Here is a 17,060-nt window from a genome sequence, read left to right as displayed (position 1 = left end):
CCAAGTTGATCGTCGTTCATGCTTCCAAAAGTCATGAGCCGGGCGGGCGCTCTAGCCCTCTGCAGCTGGTCGAAAGTAGGGATGGTTATGAAAGGGGCGCATCGTACGGAGTACAGACGAGGGGGTTGCAGATAGCGTCCTTTTGCAGTGGTGCACCCGAGGGAAGGGTCTTTTTTGAGACATCGCTTTTTCGTCTCCCTCTCGCTCTCTGTTTTTTTTTGCCTTCGTCTTCCAGGAAAACAGTCGACGATGATGGTGTCGATTTGAAGGTGCTCCGTAGCTGGCCAACTAATTTCCGGTTTTTCGTGCAGCTTAGACTTCGGTTGCAGCTGGACGGGCTTCTCCCAGCAGTGTCTTCGGGGCAGGCAGCAGGCCTAAAGTTCACTAACTTGTAAAGGGTTATTTTTAATTTCGGGCCTGCTGCACCCACCAACCACCAACGCCGCACCGCCGGTCGCGCCAATTGGCCAGGCTCAGCCATCCTCTACCCCTACGCTTTCAACCCCCCAAGCCTCCCTCTCTCCACCGCACACCACAACCACACATCATCCACCCACCCACCACCCTTCCATCCATCCATCCATAATCAATCCATCCCTTCCCATCGCTCTGTCACTCGTTTCATCGTTCGCTTTCTTTTCTCCCCACCAGACGCTTCTGCCCTCAGCTTCTCTCGAGCTGTCTCCCCTGTGTTGCCATTCTTTCTCTCTTCCTATTTTCTCTTACTTTCCTTCTCTTCCTCCCTTCTTCAGCCTGGCGCTGCTTCGAACACCCGCGAATTTTTCGATCAAATTTCCCGTTCCCCCGTTGAGGCCCACGTCACCACCTGTCAACGGCTTTGTCTCTTCAAAACTGACAGGCAAGCTCCGTCGGACGGTCGAGAGTTTCGCTTCTCAGCGCATCTGCCACCCTTTCCATGTCGCGACCTGTTAACCTTCTCGAGGCGTCAATCCGTGATTTCAGTTCATTGATAACATCGTGACGGCACACCACCTGCAAGTCCCGTGCAATCATCATACAGAAAATTACCCCAAGACTCGAGCTCGTCGCCAGGGAAGACTCCTGGACGCAAACACACAAAATTCCCACCCGTCCCATTTGGATTCAATATCTTTTGGTGGTGGGGGAGGAATCGCGTCGAGTTTGAATTCTTTATTTTTGTCTTGAATAAAACTGGAGCCACGACCATCTCGCTGCGATTGCTTTGATGGTTACTCGACCACCAACCCACTCCTCGCCATCCCTTCACAAGCCGCCTCCGTTCCACGATCGGCGTCAAAGCACAATGGCACGCATCAACATAGATAACTTAGTTGGCGACCCTTTTGCATTGGCATCCATCTCGATATCATTGGTATGAGCATCCACCCATCGTCGTTGATACGTGCTTCGCGCCCTGAGAAATGCACAAATGCTAACCCCCCCCCTTTTTTCCCCCTCTCATCAGCTTGCATGGCTAATTACGTTCATCTCCGCTATCATCTCCGACGTCCGCGGCTTTTTCCCAAATATATACTGGTGGACCATTGCTTATCAACTGCTCTGCATCCTCGGTATCTCATATGTGATGGCAACGGGCACGAGCCATATCTATAGCACTGCGGTATAGCTGCTTTACCATTCCATATCTATGTGCCTGGACGCATTTCACTAACGCGTGTGGTCATCTCCAGATTGTCGGATATGTCTCATCAGCCTTTGCTTTCACCACGTTCGCGGTCGACGTCATGCTAAAAGATAAGTCCGGATCAAAGGAAGCTGCAGGAGCTGGGTTTATCCTGCTATCCATCATCAATGTACGGATTTTTTTTATTTCTTTTTTTTCAAATTCTAGCGCCTATGTAAGAGAATCATCCTAACAGTCTTCCTTTCTAGATCATTTGGATCTTCTATTTTGGCTCTACAGCTCAGCCACGTCCTCGTACCTACATTGATTCGTTCGCCATGCATAAAGAGCAGCCATCATATCTCAATCCGAGCCAGATGTCCAACCACTACAACAATCGCCCCGACACCACCCTTTCTAGCCAACCGCCGCAGATGTATACCTCTGCTCAATTAAACGGATTCGAAACGTCGTCGCCCATACCAGGTTACGGGGGCGGACAAACAGGTCAGTCCGGAGCATCCGGTCTGGGCAATTCCCAGGTGAACTTGGCAGCCAACGGTAGCGCAACCGGAGATGCTTCCAACGAAGTTAGCCCGCCTACCGAATACCCTTACCGTGCAAAGGCGATCTACTCGTATGAAGCGAACCCAGACGATGCAAACGAAATCAGTTTTACAAAACACGAGATCCTTGAGGTATCTGATGTGAGCGGGCGGTGGTGGCAAGCGAAGAAATCGACGGGAGAGACAGGCATTGCCCCGTCGAACTACCTGATCTTGCTATAAGCGAAGAAAGGAAAAAGCAGGCAACACCACCGAACTCGATGTGTGGGCAATTAATACCGTGCACACATCCTCCCTAATTGCTGAAAGAGGTGTTCTCTACACTTGATACCCGTTGCCTCGTTCCCTTTTTTATGCTCTTTTTCTGCCTTTTTTTTTTTTTTTTTTTTTTTTTTTTGTTTCGTATCATCAATTTTTCTGGCGCAATTGGGGGCTTGTGATAAATATGTCATGTCTGATGGGCTCTTAGTTATAACTGTTTGGTTCATTCTTATGTTTTTCAATTCTCCGATTTGTCTCTCCTGTTATTGGGAACTCCCGTACTCAGCTGCCCACCTGTTTTCATGTTTTCTTTATTAATGTGTGATTCATATTTGACCCAGATCCCCCGGAGAAAATTCTCGAACTTGTATTCGTACACCTTACGATCGGCAAAGTGCTGCTGAGATTTGACTGGCGCTAAACTCATGTGTCCCTGTAGCCAATGTTCTAGATGGTCTCATCAAATTTGTCGATATCCTATCTACCCTTCTTTTCCCGCAGATGAGAAAGGAACGCATGTGTGCATTATGTATTTTCTGAAGATTTTTGGTTCCTATCAGTTTTCTTTTTTTTGGTGGGCATTCTTCACATGCATAAATGGACATGCACTCCTTTCCATCTGTTTTATCCATTCGAGTGTGCAATATCTTTTCTCTTTTTCTTTTTCTTTTTCTTTTCTTTTTTTCTGTGTGATAGGTGGTATTTAGGCCGCCCGCCGAGAATTTGTACATATATACATATGTTTTCACCAAGAGAAAGATAGGTAGGTTGGAAGGGAATGGGACTATGCGCAGTTTATGTCTATTTGCAGACATTCTATCTACAGCATAATCTTGCACTCATGGGAATTCTGCAGCAATATGAATGTGAGCAGAAAGATATGTGATGGTTGTGCAAAAGCAAGGGATCAAAGGGCTATGTTTTCAGCAGTAACCAGTTGTGTTTGAAAGTTGCATGCATCCAATCTGCCTTTGCTTGTTGTCCGGCATTCTTTCTTAGCGGATATATCACATCATGCAAGCATTTTGAGTATTTGCAGAGCATTTGGCGTGCCTGGACGGAAAGGGGGCAAGCAAGCACTGACAGTAACGCATGATGTGACAAATATTGATATAATTAATACGAGTATAAATGATACAATAGGGCAAGGACATGAGTGATCAACTGACGGGGCAATGGGATGACAGGAACTCATCAGTCAGGAGATACAAGCACCATCATTCCTTGTCAGTGACACATGAATTCAAACACCATTTCGTTCAAGAACCTTCACGCACGCATGAATGAGAGCTTGTTGATACTTGACTCTTAGGCATGATGCAGAAAAAGCAACAGGGGGCTGGTTGTTCATGCAGGGACACCGCACAACAACATGATCGACATTACCAAACATACTGCTTAATGCCAGTAAATTTTTAAATGTGTTATGAGCACAGCAGTTTTTAACTACATTGTCTGAATTACCCATATCCAATTTTCAGTCTTCTACTCCGTACCAGGCTGAGAATTGTCCAATAGGTGGCATGATTGCAGAATTTCACCCTGCGGAGGATAAAGTCTTTTTCACATTCCATGTCTTTTCTGATTTTGTGACCGTGGATATAAGCTGATAGATTAAGTCTCTATGTACGGAGTACCCTGTATATATGTCGTAATGTGCGACATTTGTACCAAAAAGGCTTCCCAGGCATTCTTAAAGTGAGAATGCAGGACCAGCTTATCCAATGTGTTGCTTCTCGACTTGATGGTTGGTGCTAGGAGCCTTCATTTTACTGTTTCTTACTTTCATTTTCTGCTTTTTCTTTTTCTTTTCCTTTTTTTTTTTTTTTTTTCTTTTGTCCAGATCAGTGGTTTGCTCCCGAAATCTATTCCGGGATATGTCAATCCCGTCCACTCGAACCAAAAAACACCCTTGAAATTTTGCTCCCATATTGTCCCCCTTTTTGCCGCCCACTTTATCCTCTTTCTTCTGACCTTTGCGGGTGCTCTTCCCCACTCGAGTTAAGTTCATTTAACTCACCCTGGGCCAATCGCAGCCGAGCGCGAGCTTATCTCCGTCTTAGCTCTCTTCGCTGGTTGACGGCCGGACTCTGGTACAAAGCTTGGCTTCCACTCCGGCAGCGACACTTGCAAAAAGAGAGAAGCACAAAAAAAAAAAGGAAAGGAGATGAAATAAGAGCTCCATCAGAAAAATTAAAGGGCCCCATCTCCGCCAGTGGGGATGTCCTCCACACCGGTATGTGGTGCCATATTTCTGTCACAGACCGCGGTTGCTTAAAAAGCAGACAATGAGGTGGATTGAGTATAATTCTTCTCCTCGCTTGCATGCCCGTTTGTCCTTGGGTTTCCCTTGAAATTGATTTCGTATATCCCAGCAGTTTCTTTTTGGCTTAAGACGAGCTCACTATATTGATTTGATCGTTCCTTTTCAGTGGTCTGAGAAAGGCGTGTTTGAGCCTTTGTTAAATGGATATCTTTCTCAAGTTCAATTATCAACCTGCGGCTTTCTATTCTCTTTTCAGTTGAGGATAGCGGGAATCCAAGTGACAGAGGTCATCAACCGGCCATTGCTACATCGACATTTTCATTTCAAAGGGAAATAAAGGGAATTTCACTCTGATCGATATCATAACCAAAAAGCAAAGCTGGACAACCGGAGCCCAGCAAGATATTTCTATTTAGTTGTCCCGTGACGGATACTTTGCATCTGAGTGCCATTGATCGTGTAAATAGATGGCGGAAGGAAAAGAGATACCCGTTGCTGCAAATGTTCTGGGCACCATCGGAACCGTGCTATGGTGCATCCAGCTCGTACCTCAAATATGGTACAACTGGAGGAGGAAAAACACGGATGGCCTGCCAGCGTCCATGATGCTCCTATGGGCCCTATGTATGCTCCCTAGCCTCCAATGCCCCTGTATGCAGCAGCATTAGACGTTATATTATCTAAATCGAAAAAAAAAAAAAAAAAAAAAAAAAAAGGAAGGAAAGTGAGAAGCAGACCGCTAATGGATCGGGGATTTCAGGTGCTCCTCCATTCGGTATCTATATGATTCTACAAGTGAGTTTAGAAATGCAGTCCTTCGATCATATTTTCCGATCTAGGCCTGACTTAACGGCTACAGGGTGTCAATATACCTATTCAAATTCAACCGCAGATCTTTGGGACATTGTGCTTAATATGTTGGGCGCAGATTCTTGTTTATCACCAGTAAGTCAACTGCGTACACGAGGGCTCGTACTCGTACATACAAAAGTAACATATTTATATTTGTAGCAATTATACGAGGGTTAAGGCAACTGTAATTACCCTTGCTCTCGCAGTGTTGCTGGGTGGCTCGGAGGTCCTTTTTATTCTTACGTTAAGGGTGAATATGTCTCGCGTCTTAGATCACATTATCATGCCTCTGACCTCCCTTTCCTTCCAACAGATCCCATACAGAAAAGGCATTACTTGGCCGGCGCTCTTGTTTGGTATTCTCGCCACAATACTTCTTGTGCTAGGGTTGATGTCTCCATACCAAGAAATTTGGAAAAGAAGAGGGAGGGTTGTAGGAATCAGTAAGTTTCGCAGCATCCGGCCAAATGAATAGTGTAGATCATGGCTGACCTATTTTCAGATTGGGTCTTCCTTACCATTGATACATTTGGAGCGCTATTCTCGCTCCTAGCTCTAGGTGAGCGTATAAAGGGACAAACATTAAGGATTTGGGTTAAGATTGGCTCACATAAATGGATACATATAGTTGTTGAAAGTTCCTTTGATGTCCTCGGAGGTGTTATGTACTGTGTTGTGTGGGTATCCCCTGGCTAAACCTGTCGCGCGAAAGGAATATGTTAACATACAGGGCTTTCTAGGTTGGCTTTGGAAATAGGGATCTTTGGAAGCCACATAGTCTGGAGACTGTTGCATCGTGACCTGCTGAAGGAAGCCAAGGCCGCTGGCGTGACCATCGATGAGATACTTGAAGCTAACAAGCGGACGGTCACTCCGTCTAGCTTGGTGGAGAGTCAAGACCATGTAGGAGTGGCAACGGTTGACACAGTTGAGCAGGCTAGGAGGTAGAGGCATAAAGGGCCACAAGGGCCTCCCTTGCGAAAGGCAATACTTAATTCAATATGGATTACTTCCTCCTGGAGCTAACTACCTTCGCGTATAGCATAATGACAACAAAAGATGACTGAGAGGAAGTAGCAAAGTTGCGACAGCTGCTGTTATTTGAATTCGGATGAATAATGATTTTGAGAAGATATATTTATATAATACTGCACCCGATATTTCCTTACATCTGCCGGTTCACGGCTCCTTCACGGAGAGGATATGAAAAACATAGTCAGCGATAGTTACCCCATGCTGGCGACCCAAGAGGCCTGCGTCATGCGTTCCCCAGCTTCTACTCCGCGGACATCTAAATGGGTAACGCGCGTGCACGAGCGTCTTGTTAAAGGCTGTGATTCGGGAGGTATTCACCCCTCTGCGTAAGGATCCGAGCATTGAACGGATGTACAACCTCCGAATCGATGCCCAAAAGGCAAAGACGAGCTGGTGGCATGGTTTGATCTTTGCCTGGTAGAGATACGAAGATAATATATCGAAGGGGCTCCCCCCCGGTACTCCGACGCAATGGGTGGATGTTCCATTGCATATGGAGGGAGCGAATCGGCTTCTCGAATGACACCCCCTGTTATGTGTTGGAGCCAATCGATAACTCAAGTTCCAATTTGTCAGGGTCGTGTTGGAGCCAGCCCTCCCGGCGCCTGTACAGACTCATCAGATATCTGGTTGTTATCTTATAGTAGGGAGGAAGCGTGTATATATATCACTGTGACGAAGCCTTAGAAATGGAGAAATCAAGGTGTTTGAAGAATCTTGGAGTACGCTTCTCACGCAGATAACGAGAGCAGAAGCCATCACTGCACCGGCACCTGTGTTAAGATACCAGAGCTTGCAAGTATTCAAAACAAGCTACTCGTCATTCTCTTTTTCACTCTCACACACACATTCTCGTCCAACTCCTATGTGTGACGAACTTGTAATCAGAAAGTGCTCCCATATCCCGAATAATCATGTCTCAACCGAACGTGAATCAGCCAGAAGACCAACGCCGGGAAGCTGAAACCCTGCAAGACCCAAGAACCTGCTGTCCCCCTTACGACATCAATGATCCGGCTCAACAAGAGCTCAGCAACCTCATCCGGCCTCTCAAAATGGACCCGATGGGCGTTGTCTCTCTCGGCCGTGACGGGGTCTATCGCTCGCTGTCTGCTGGCCTCGACGAGGTTGTTGACGCGGTTGGCCTGAGTCCTTGGCTTATCGAGGCTCTTTTCAAACGACTTCCGCCTGGATTGAGGGCCGAGCACGAAGGGGCCGACGGGACCAACGTGCCGAGGGAACAGTGGTTTCATCCGGATAAGAGCAAACTCCCGCAAACCACTATCCAAAGAGAGGCAAGAGGAACAGAGGAGGGAAATGGAGGAGCAGAAGAAGGAAAGGAGTGAGCATGGAACGAGACAGGATTCTATCAGAGAGGGCTGAGATGTGGCTAGTCCGTCGTTTGCTGTGGGCCTTTGGGCTGATGCTCAATGAACTTGGCAAATAGTTGGAAATCCATGAACGCTTCACGCAGATGGTCATCCAAAATGCGTCCCTCGCCTTCTTTATTCAAAAAGTTCGTGTGTCACATATGTATCTTCTTGCTCGCATAACCTTCCTTCGAGCACATCCACAAGATATAATAACGGCCACGACGCAGGCTGCTCCCAGGCAAGGCACCATGGCCTGGCTCTGCACATGGATGATTTTACACCCATTCAGCTCCTGCCGGCCTAGCGGGAGTATGCGGATTGCTTCTTGATCCGTTCTCGTCATCCAAACAGGGAACTACAAGTTTCCCTGTAGTGATACGATACGTCCCATTGACCCCAGCATATTTACCATAAGTGTAAGAATAAGCATTCTGGCTGACGCATACTACCGCTGAGATTTCGCCATCCTTTTGTAGTGTAAAGCAGGAAGGATTAGAAACATTGCAGCACGAGCCAGAGAAGCTCCGCGGAACGAGTCCGTCACTCTTTGCATCGATGGAGACCAGAAATATCCTTGCTTCAAGGCCAACACCATGGCATATGGACGTCCATGATCCTAGCTGGTTCGTGAGTTAGCGACGTGATTAATTTGATCCCAACAAGGTTTCCACCAAAGCAGCAGTGATTCCGCCAAGTTGATCATTGGAGAGGGAGAGCAGAGAAAAGCTGTTCCAGTGAATGTATGTCCTATTAGTTACTATGTATGTACCTTTGTATGGCTTGTTCCAGGCCGTGTGGGGATGATCGGCGAGGCAGAGAGAGGTATGGCTGGAGGGAAGAGGCGGGACAGAATGCAGAACTGCTTGGATTTTGCCTGCTGGTTTTGTTTCGGCTTGATGTGACTGCTCATTGGTTTGTACGGAGCATGGAGTTTGGATGATGGGGTGTGAAGTGAAATGCCCTTATGAAACATATAAGTTACCTAACTGGTTAGTTAATAAAGCCTGTAGCGAGCGAGTGAGACAAATGCCTCTTGACAGAGAACGTGCTCTGGTCTTTTGTCGCGTCTGCGATTCTGCTGCTGCTGCTTGCTGCTGGCTGGAACAGGACGACGGCGTGTGACTTTTTTCTTTTTCTCCTGCACGCCCCAAGCCGCCCGGGCTAGCTCCCAGCTCAACGCCGACCGACCAAATCACCCAATTCCACGAGGCGACGAGTCTCAATCCGCCTGCTCCTGGATCTGCCACCGTCTTCCCCCTTTGAAGGGCCCTGGTGTGAGCGTCCCGTCCTGCTCGTCTCTCCGCCACCGTCCCTCCCCTCCCCTCCCAAAAATCCATGCATCTGACAGCTGCGTGAGCCGTTCGAGAATGGATCGCATGACTGGAGACCCTGCTACGACTTCGATCACGGCCTCTTCTTTGGGATTCTACAGTTAACTGGCCACTCCTGCTGCTCCCCCCGGCCTCTCCGCCGCCTTGCTTTCTCCCAGCTTGTGCTGCGCCTGTCCGTCAATTGCTCCTTGTGCTCCGGGAGGAGAGCAGGCTGGTACAGACGGAGGCGTCCAGCAAGCCGCCCTCCCCCCGGCCCAGGCCACGCAGCTGCTCCTCCGTTGCTGTGTTCGTTCGTTCGTTTCTTTTTCTGGCCTGTGCGTGGATGTATGTGCGTGTCTGGTTCGCAGAGGGAAATTCTATTTTGAGCATTTTTGCTTTGCCGGAACCATGGCTAGCAGCAACACGAACAACAACCACCATCGCCTGTCGAGACTGACCGCGAAGCTGCTGCGACGACCGTCGACCTCCTCCTCCGCCAAGAACATCTCCTTCTCCCCCTCTTCGACCCCTGGCGTCGACTCGCTGCCCGTGGATGACCAGCCTGTTCGTGCCCATCCCGCCGATGGTGCTGCCCGTACCGACTCGACCGCATCTCGGGTGAGGACCTCGTGGTGCAGCCTGGAGACCGTCGACGGCAGCACCGCCGCCAACGGCCCCGACGAGAAACCCCAGAGGCAGACCGCCAACGACTCGCATGCGACGCCTCAAGAGCTCCCGGATCCCAGCCCATGCGGCCAAACTACCACCCAAGCTTGCCCGGCCGCCCGTCTCTCAACCCAGCCCAAAGACGCGCTCTCTTCAACGCCATTGACCGCCGAAGCCACTCCCAAGAGAGGTCTCTGCCTCCGACGCCTCGAGGAATCCAATCTGGCCGGTGCCTGCAAGGAGGTGTTTCCGTCCGGTCGGTCCCTGTCCGTCCGGAGATCGGATTCTCGATCCACTGCTCCCCGGACACTCAACGCTGTCGACGAGTCCGGTCAGGATACGAACCTGCCATCGCCTCTCTTCGTTCCTACTGCCAAACCGACTCCTGCTCCCCCCAACCCGCCTTCGCGTCCTCCACTCGCCGTTCGACGACAGTCTCTAGTCCCTGCGTCCCAGCAACGACTCATAAAAACGCTTCTGGAACCTGGAGTTGTTGGAGCCGGTGGAGACTATTTCTCTCGCGGAACCCCGTCCATCCAGCCAGATATGATCAGCAGGAAGGTATGGGTCAAGCGGGCCGGCTCGTCCCCGACGCTGGTCTCCGTGACGGAGGAAGACTTGGTGGATGACCTACGGGAAGCGATTTTAAGGAAATATGCCAACTCTCTGGGTCGCACCTTTGACGCGCCGGATATCATGCTGAAGCTGGTGCCACGAGAGCCGTCCAGCCGGCAGAGTAATCCAGACCGTCTGTTAGGCCCTGAGGAGCCCGTTGGACGCACCCTGGACCATTATTACCCCGGCGGCCAGACGGTCGGAGAAGCATTGATCATTGAGATTCCTCAGCGGCGCACTCCGAGGCCTTCACCGCGGCATAACGTTTCGTACGTGCATCCGGATGACCTGCGCCCTGGTGAAGCCGATGAGTACTTCCCTCCAATGCACTCTATACAAACGCCCAACGTTTCCAGCTCGATATCCACCGGGAGCGTGCCTAATTCGCACCAGCATTCGATATCAGTCATCACCACCGGCCAGCTACCACCCGTTCCTTCTCCCGGCAGCCGCGGATCCTGGCATAACCTTCAACACCGACCGAAATTCCCTCGCCAACATACCTCTTCTCCCACAATCATCGGCGCAACCCCTGCCGTGAACAACATGACTGGTAGGCGAGCCCCGTTCTGAGCATGCTCCGATCTATGGTTTTCTTTCTTTTTTTTTTTTTTTTTTTTTTTTTTTTTAAAATCTTCGGTTTTGGTCCTGGTCCAGTGTTAACGTAAACCGCGTCTACTTTGCCTTTTCCGATACATCTAGACACCGTCGAGCAATCTGTAAATGGCGGTGTTGCTCCCGTTCCTTCGCCTCCAACTACCAGTACTCCTCCAGCTCCCGCTCCTGAACCACAGACGAAATCAGTACATACACCTCCAGCTCGCGTCAACTCTCCTCGCCCAGTAACAAAACTCCGCAAAATGAAGAAAATGAGCAGCGGTGCTACTGTAGACTCCAGCCCTGCCTCGTCGAGCCTTCTAGACGGCACCGTCCCTCCAATCAATGTCCTCATCGTCGAAGATAACACGATCAACCTCAAACTTCTGGAAGCCTTCATGAAGCGCCTCAAAGTCAGGTGGCAGACCGCAATGAACGGCCGTGAGGCGGTTAACAAATGGCGCGGTGGAGGTTTTCACCTGGTTCTAATGGATATCCAACTGCCCGTCATGAACGGTCTAGAGGCCACTCGCGAAATCCGGAGGTTGGAGCGAGTGAACAATATCGGCGTGTTTTCAAAGGGTGTTGCTGCGACGTCACCACACGCGATGGTCGATACGAAGGGCAATGACGTTTTCCCACCGAAACCAGAAGATGTGCTCGATAAAAAGTCGTCCGTCAAAAGCCCTGTTATTATCGTGGCACTTACAGCAAGCAGCTTGCAAAGCGATAGAGACGAGGCCCTGGCGGCTGGATGCAATGATTTCTTAACCAAAGTATGGCGTCATGATTTTCGTTCGGCAAAATGCCTTTCTTTGTTAGACCTTTTTTTGGAATATCCCCGCTGACTTCCGCATCTACTAGCCCGTGAACATGATATGGCTCGAAAAGAAAGTCACGGAATGGGGTTGCATGCAAGCCCTGATCGACTTTGAAGGCTGGCGAAAATGGCGTGGTTTCGATTCGTCGACATCAAGTGGTGTATCGCAGCAGTCTACCTCGACCGCCACTATAACCGACGCACCCTTGACTGATTCCCCTTCACCGCATTTAACAACATCAAAATCTTCGCAAGGGAATCACACCTCTACAGTGAACTCAACTCACGATGAAAAGCCGTCTCAAGGCCAGAGAGAGCCCAGTCCAGAACCAGCATCGTCGAAACTCACAGGAACTTGCGTATACCTCAAAGGTAGTGGAAAAGACTCGTGCACTAGCTCCACATCGACGATTGTGCCGAATGGTGGCAGCTCTTCGGCTGGGGCGTCAACCACACCGACGCTAGCTGGGAGAACTCCTACAGCTGGGACTACGTCGGGAATGACTTCTTCACTGTCATCCGTTATCTCGTCGTCCGGAAAGAGAGGAAGTCGTGCCTCAACTCCTGCAAAGAACCACGCGCTGTGAAGCTATTAGCCCGATAAATGCCCATACCCCCCTTTTCGCCCTCCATTTGTCTAAGGGGATGTCACCATCCTTTAGTAACGCCTTGTTTCTGTGGTTTCCTTGGAAACAGGACCTTTTGAATGCATCTAATTACCTATTTCGTTCTCCTTTTGGTTTCTACTACTATAACCACTTTACATTTTGCTTTCTGGCGTTGAATCAGATTGGTGATGAAGCCATTCTTGGGAAATCTCATTGTTTGTCTATCTGCTTGCTTTTTGTCCTTGTCCTTTTTGTTCAATTCTCTTCACAAAAAAAGGTACCTATTCTCTCAGGGGAAAAAAAAAAGGCAAAAAGAACCAAAAAAAGCAATTTACCCTGCAAAGTCCACTTTTGCTGTTATTTTCTATACATACGTCACACACATGCACACATATACATACCAGTAAGGTTGTTTTTCATTTGCCTTTTTTTTTTTTTTTTTTTTTTTTTTTCCTTTTTTAGTCTCTGTATCCTTATTTTCTTTTGCCCCTAACATATACTGGGTAGGATATACGTAAAGCGAAGTTCATAATACACCATTTGGTTCTAGTTTTGATCTTGGGAAGGAGAGCTCAACTAGGGTTCGTAAGTTCCCAGAGCCAGTTCCTTCATTGAACAAGCAGGAATACATACATAGTTTTCAACGTGAGATATGGCTCGCTTGTGTATAAGTATTGAGTCTGGTGCTGTGTGTATACGTGTACTCGTTGAACCTTTTATCAGCTGGATAATGCATTTGGGAGTGAGAATAGAGGCCTATAAGTATAAAAGAACGGTGGTTACTCTGATTCTGAGTCTTTCTCCCCCCTTGCTCGAGTAGGAATGCTTCAGTGATGATGAACGGGGGAGGTCGTCGAAGGCTCCTGTTGCTGGAAGTTAGCACGGAGTACGGAGTATAGTGTGCGACATAAGGTGAAGATGTAAGGGAAAATCTTGAGGGTTCCAAGGACATTTAAAAGGGGAACTTGTCAACCGCAACTCCACCGGTGAGTGTATGTGTACGACAGTCTTTCATGACGCCATGCCTAAGGCTCCTCTCATTGTCAAACCGAGTCCCCTGGGTATGAACCTGTCAGAGGGAGCATGGATCAATTATATGGGGTCGTGGACCACAGAAATCATATTTATGTACTCCATACATTTGTTTAATATGCATTGCTGTTGACATTACTCCATTTAGAAACTCAACAATCCTTATATAGTTGGGCTCTGCTCGCTGGATATATGTAATATAGTACATTTCACAAACATGCAACAGGACATTATGCAATACCAACCAAAAACGGTAAGTAGGTCTCTAATATACATAACAAAGGGATGAATGCACACTCTATGTGCATTAAACTTCCACCTTTGTCGGAATCTTAACCATACCTCTCTTCCTTTCATAGCTCGGTACACCGTATCTCTGACCTGGTGCATCCGCTCCACGGCCGTCAGTCCCAATTTTTTCCCGACTCACGACGACGTCGCGGAAGCGGAACTCAAATCGGCTTTCGGCAGGTTGAATACGGTGGGTTAACGACTCTTCCTTTTTCTTTTTAATCTCCTTGGCCTCGGCCGCAGCAGCTTCTTCAGCCTCAAGGCGTTCAAAGAATCTTTGGTTGCGCAGGGTCGCTTCACCGCTATATGTGATATGATCGTGTTCGAAGGCTACAAGATGAGGGTGGGGGATACGGACATCAGCGGGCTGAAGGACTTGTTCCGCGTTGGGGCCTTTGCCCACCCGTTCGATTCTATCAGGGCGTTGCGTTATTTTGGCAATGGCTTCTGGTGTGTTGAATGGCTTTCCTTCTTCGGATCGTGATAGAGCTGGAGCGGCAGAGAACACTCTGCCTGCGTCTAGTCGGGTGAACTGACGAGATTCTGAAACCGGGTAGAAGATTTGGGCTTCCGTAAGACGGTGGACAGGAAGATCATTGATGGGTTCATGGGCTACTGGCTTGTGGGGCGGTTTAACCAAGGGTGTTGTTGGGACCATATCAAGCACAGCGCGCGCGTATGGTAAAGCTGTAGGTTTTTTCTATCTTGTTGTTAGCCACTGACCGTCCAACAACTTGTTCGATATAAAAATAGATCCAATATTAGATAAAGTGATGGTGTCAGAGAGTTGTAATTTTTTCGGTAAACATTCTCCTTCTGGGAAATTGAAGGAGTCATAAAGACTAATCGAATTTTGCTCATCATTGAAAACACGGCTTTTTGATCCCGCACAAATGGGAGGAATGGGGTAAAAAGCTCAGAAAGGTCGAGACATACCTCTTTGATCATCTTCTTTTCCAGTTCCACCAATCTCACCACTGCCGCAACTCGTCTCATATCCACACCAAACAAAACACTCACTGCCCGCACACTCTTCCCTCTAACCTTGACCTGTTCGTAAATCTCATTCCGCAACTCTTCACTCAAAACGCTCTGACTGACAAAGTGTGGGTTAAGCGGGAAGGGCTTCAGAGGCTCTCGAGATTCGCGAGGAACTATGCCATCACCAGCCTCCGCAGAAGAACCCTCGGGCTTCTGCCCGTCGTTCGAGCCTTCGCCTTCCGCATCTAGTGCTTGAAGGAGCCTACCCTGCCGGTCATATGCGGTAAGGTAGTTCGGGCTGCCAGGAAGTGGGTGCTTGAAGGCCGCGCCGGGGCCATTGAGCCATGAAAACATGTCACGGCGCAGTTTTGTCCCGGGCGGAGCTGTGGAGCTGAATGTGCGTTGGGACTGGCGGGAGGAAGAACGCAGGGAGCATGATGTGCATGTGAAGGGAGAGAGGGAGGATGCCGATGGCGAAGATGTGGAGGCAGGTGAAATAGATGGAAGAGAGGACTTAGATGAGGATATGTGAGTGGCAAGGGAGGAGGAAAGGCGTTGAGGGTTGGCTATTCTTGGAGGCATTGTGAATGTGTGAGAGCAGGAGAAGAGATAGGGAAAATGGCAATTAAGGGAGGGAGGAATTGGGATTTCTGTATATGAAGCAATTGATTGGTATTAACAATCCAATGGCTCTATTCCATTCATTGTGATTTCACTTCAGGCAGGGGGTCGAGTGTGGGCGTGTGAGTGTGGGATTGCGAGGACGATGCAAATTGCTCGAAGTTTTCTTTTTTTTTTTGCGCTCTACGGGATGACTCACGTGATCAACCACTTACGGTTAGCGACATCCATGGCTCTCGGGTGCGGATATACCTATTTCCGAAACAATATGACGGGAGCTTCCTTTGGAAATGGCCTAGAGAAGATATCGCTTTCGCCATCATATCACGGAGGGTTGAAACTTGAAAGGCACAGGGCCGAGACTAAAAGTATTGTATTTAAGGTGAACTGGCTTTAATGAGAGACAAAGAATGTCAAGCGCTCGAGAATGAAGTTGGAAAAGGAGGGAAAAAAAAAAAAAAAAAAAAAAAAAAAGAGATATGCGTAACGCAAAGCCAACGCCCTGGAGATCCTCCCAACATTACCATAGGTATCTTAGTGTCAAAAGCATCATCGAAGCGCCCTTCCTTTTTTTCCCCAGAAAATGCAGTCCGATGCAGAAAAAATTGAGTCTTCTGTTTTTGCGTTGAAGAGCTTCTGATGCGAATGGTTCAACGATATCCACCTTTTAAGCGAGAGAACATTGAGATCAAAGGAGGCTATCGAAGCTTGATAAGGAGCTAAACGCAGAGGGGAGGTAAATTCTTGACGTCGTCAGGGCACAAAGCAGACAGGTTAACTAAGAGCAAATCGAAGAAGTAAAGGGTAAAGGGGTTACCGGCGCCTACAAGCAGCACTTGTAGGCCTCCCAAATGGGAAGTCATTATGCAGTAAAAAGGCCAAAGACGGAACCATATCATCAATTGGAGGTATTCCTCCTAGTGCATAGGGGCAGCGTAAAATCCAAATAAACGGTAACGACAGCAGCGACATATAAATGGGTATACATGGCATCCTCTCAGATGTGAAATAGAATAATAACCGCCACAGACGATCCTTGCTTTCCTTCCGAGTATTCCACACGCCTTTTTCCGTTGTCCGAGAGTCAAAATGCTAGAATCAGAATGATCCAATGTGCAGTATCATGGTGGGTGTTCTTGCAAATGGGGAATCACAAGCTCTTTTTGTTCAAGGGAGGGGGACAGGAGGTATATATGTATGCAGCAAAAAGAAAAAGAAAATAAATAAATAAAAAGGACACAAAATTAAAATAGAAACCCCGTAAACCACCCTTAAGCTGCAACGCCATAGATGACTGGCCGTACCCAGGGGCCAAGGTGGGAGAGAGTAGCAGGGGATATGTTCAAAGGCTGTGGATGCTAAATGAAACCAAAATGTGCAAAGCTGGGGACAAGCAAACCTGATAATGACAGAGGGTTAATAAAAAATAAAAAAATAAAAAAATAAAATAAAATGCGACATAGACTGAGACATTTGAGAAGAGCAAACAAGGAAGACGCTCCATTCTCCAGAACCGAGATATCGCATCCCCGGGGCCGCCTCTTGAAAGACCAACAAGAC

At 48.4% G+C, this 17,060-nt stretch overlaps 5 protein-coding genes across 5 annotated transcripts; 4 read left to right on the top strand and 1 right to left on the bottom strand.

The window, feature by feature from the left end:
- The first annotated feature begins 1,390 nt into the window (after window positions 1–1,390).
- SHO1 (Transmembrane osmosensor) lies at window positions 1,391–3,280 on the top strand. Its single transcript, XM_066125058.1, has 3 exons — window positions 1,391–1,603; window positions 1,674–1,796; window positions 1,876–3,280. Exons 1-3 carry the CDS (start codon window positions 1,412–1,414, stop codon window positions 2,392–2,394), a joined length of 834 nt encoding a protein of 277 aa, XP_065981139.1. The 5' UTR covers window positions 1,391–1,411; the 3' UTR covers window positions 2,395–3,280.
- Window positions 3,281–4,227: 947 nt separating this feature from the next.
- On the top strand, window positions 4,228–6,541 carry D8B26_006002 (uncharacterized protein). The gene is made up of 8 exons (XM_066125057.1): window positions 4,228–5,323; window positions 5,460–5,494; window positions 5,559–5,644; window positions 5,711–5,801; window positions 5,865–5,994; window positions 6,054–6,110; window positions 6,180–6,228; window positions 6,292–6,541. Exons 1-8 carry the CDS (start codon window positions 5,167–5,169, stop codon window positions 6,497–6,499), a joined length of 813 nt encoding a protein of 270 aa, XP_065981138.1. The 5' UTR covers window positions 4,228–5,166; the 3' UTR covers window positions 6,500–6,541.
- Window positions 6,542–7,500: 959 nt separating this feature from the next.
- D8B26_006001 (uncharacterized protein) lies at window positions 7,501–8,573 on the top strand (the record flags this gene model as incomplete). Its single annotated transcript, XM_066125056.1, has 3 exons — window positions 7,501–7,928; window positions 8,333–8,375; window positions 8,436–8,573. The coding sequence occupies 3 exons, from the start codon at window positions 7,501–7,503 to the stop codon at window positions 8,571–8,573; spliced, it is 609 nt and encodes a 202-aa protein (XP_065981137.1).
- A 395-nt stretch (window positions 8,574–8,968) lies between these two features.
- On the top strand, window positions 8,969–12,608 carry SSK1 (ssk1 response regulator receiver). The gene is made up of 3 exons (XM_003069983.2): window positions 8,969–11,103; window positions 11,253–11,923; window positions 12,012–12,608. The coding sequence occupies exons 1-3, from the start codon at window positions 9,678–9,680 to the stop codon at window positions 12,552–12,554; spliced, it is 2,640 nt and encodes an 879-aa protein (XP_003070029.2). The 5' UTR covers window positions 8,969–9,677; the 3' UTR covers window positions 12,555–12,608.
- Window positions 12,609–13,776: 1,168 nt separating this feature from the next.
- D8B26_005999 (mitochondrial 37S ribosomal protein mS45) lies at window positions 13,777–15,625 on the bottom strand. Its single transcript, XM_003069984.2, has 2 exons — window positions 14,835–15,625; window positions 13,777–14,598 (listed from the first exon to the last, which is right to left on the bottom strand). The coding sequence occupies exons 1-2, from the start codon at window positions 15,459–15,461 to the stop codon at window positions 13,915–13,917; spliced, it is 1,311 nt and encodes a 436-aa protein (XP_003070030.2). The 5' UTR covers window positions 15,462–15,625; the 3' UTR covers window positions 13,777–13,914.
- Window positions 15,626–17,060: the final 1,435 nt, after the last annotated feature.

This window comes from Coccidioides posadasii, chromosome 3 (assembly GCF_018416015.2).
Source record: "Coccidioides posadasii str. Silveira chromosome 3, complete sequence".
Classification (NCBI taxonomy): Eukaryota; Fungi; Ascomycota; class Eurotiomycetes; order Onygenales; family Onygenaceae; genus Coccidioides; species Coccidioides posadasii.
The sequence above is the reverse complement of the archived record's forward strand: the minus strand, read 5'-3'. Positions and strand labels throughout refer to the sequence as shown.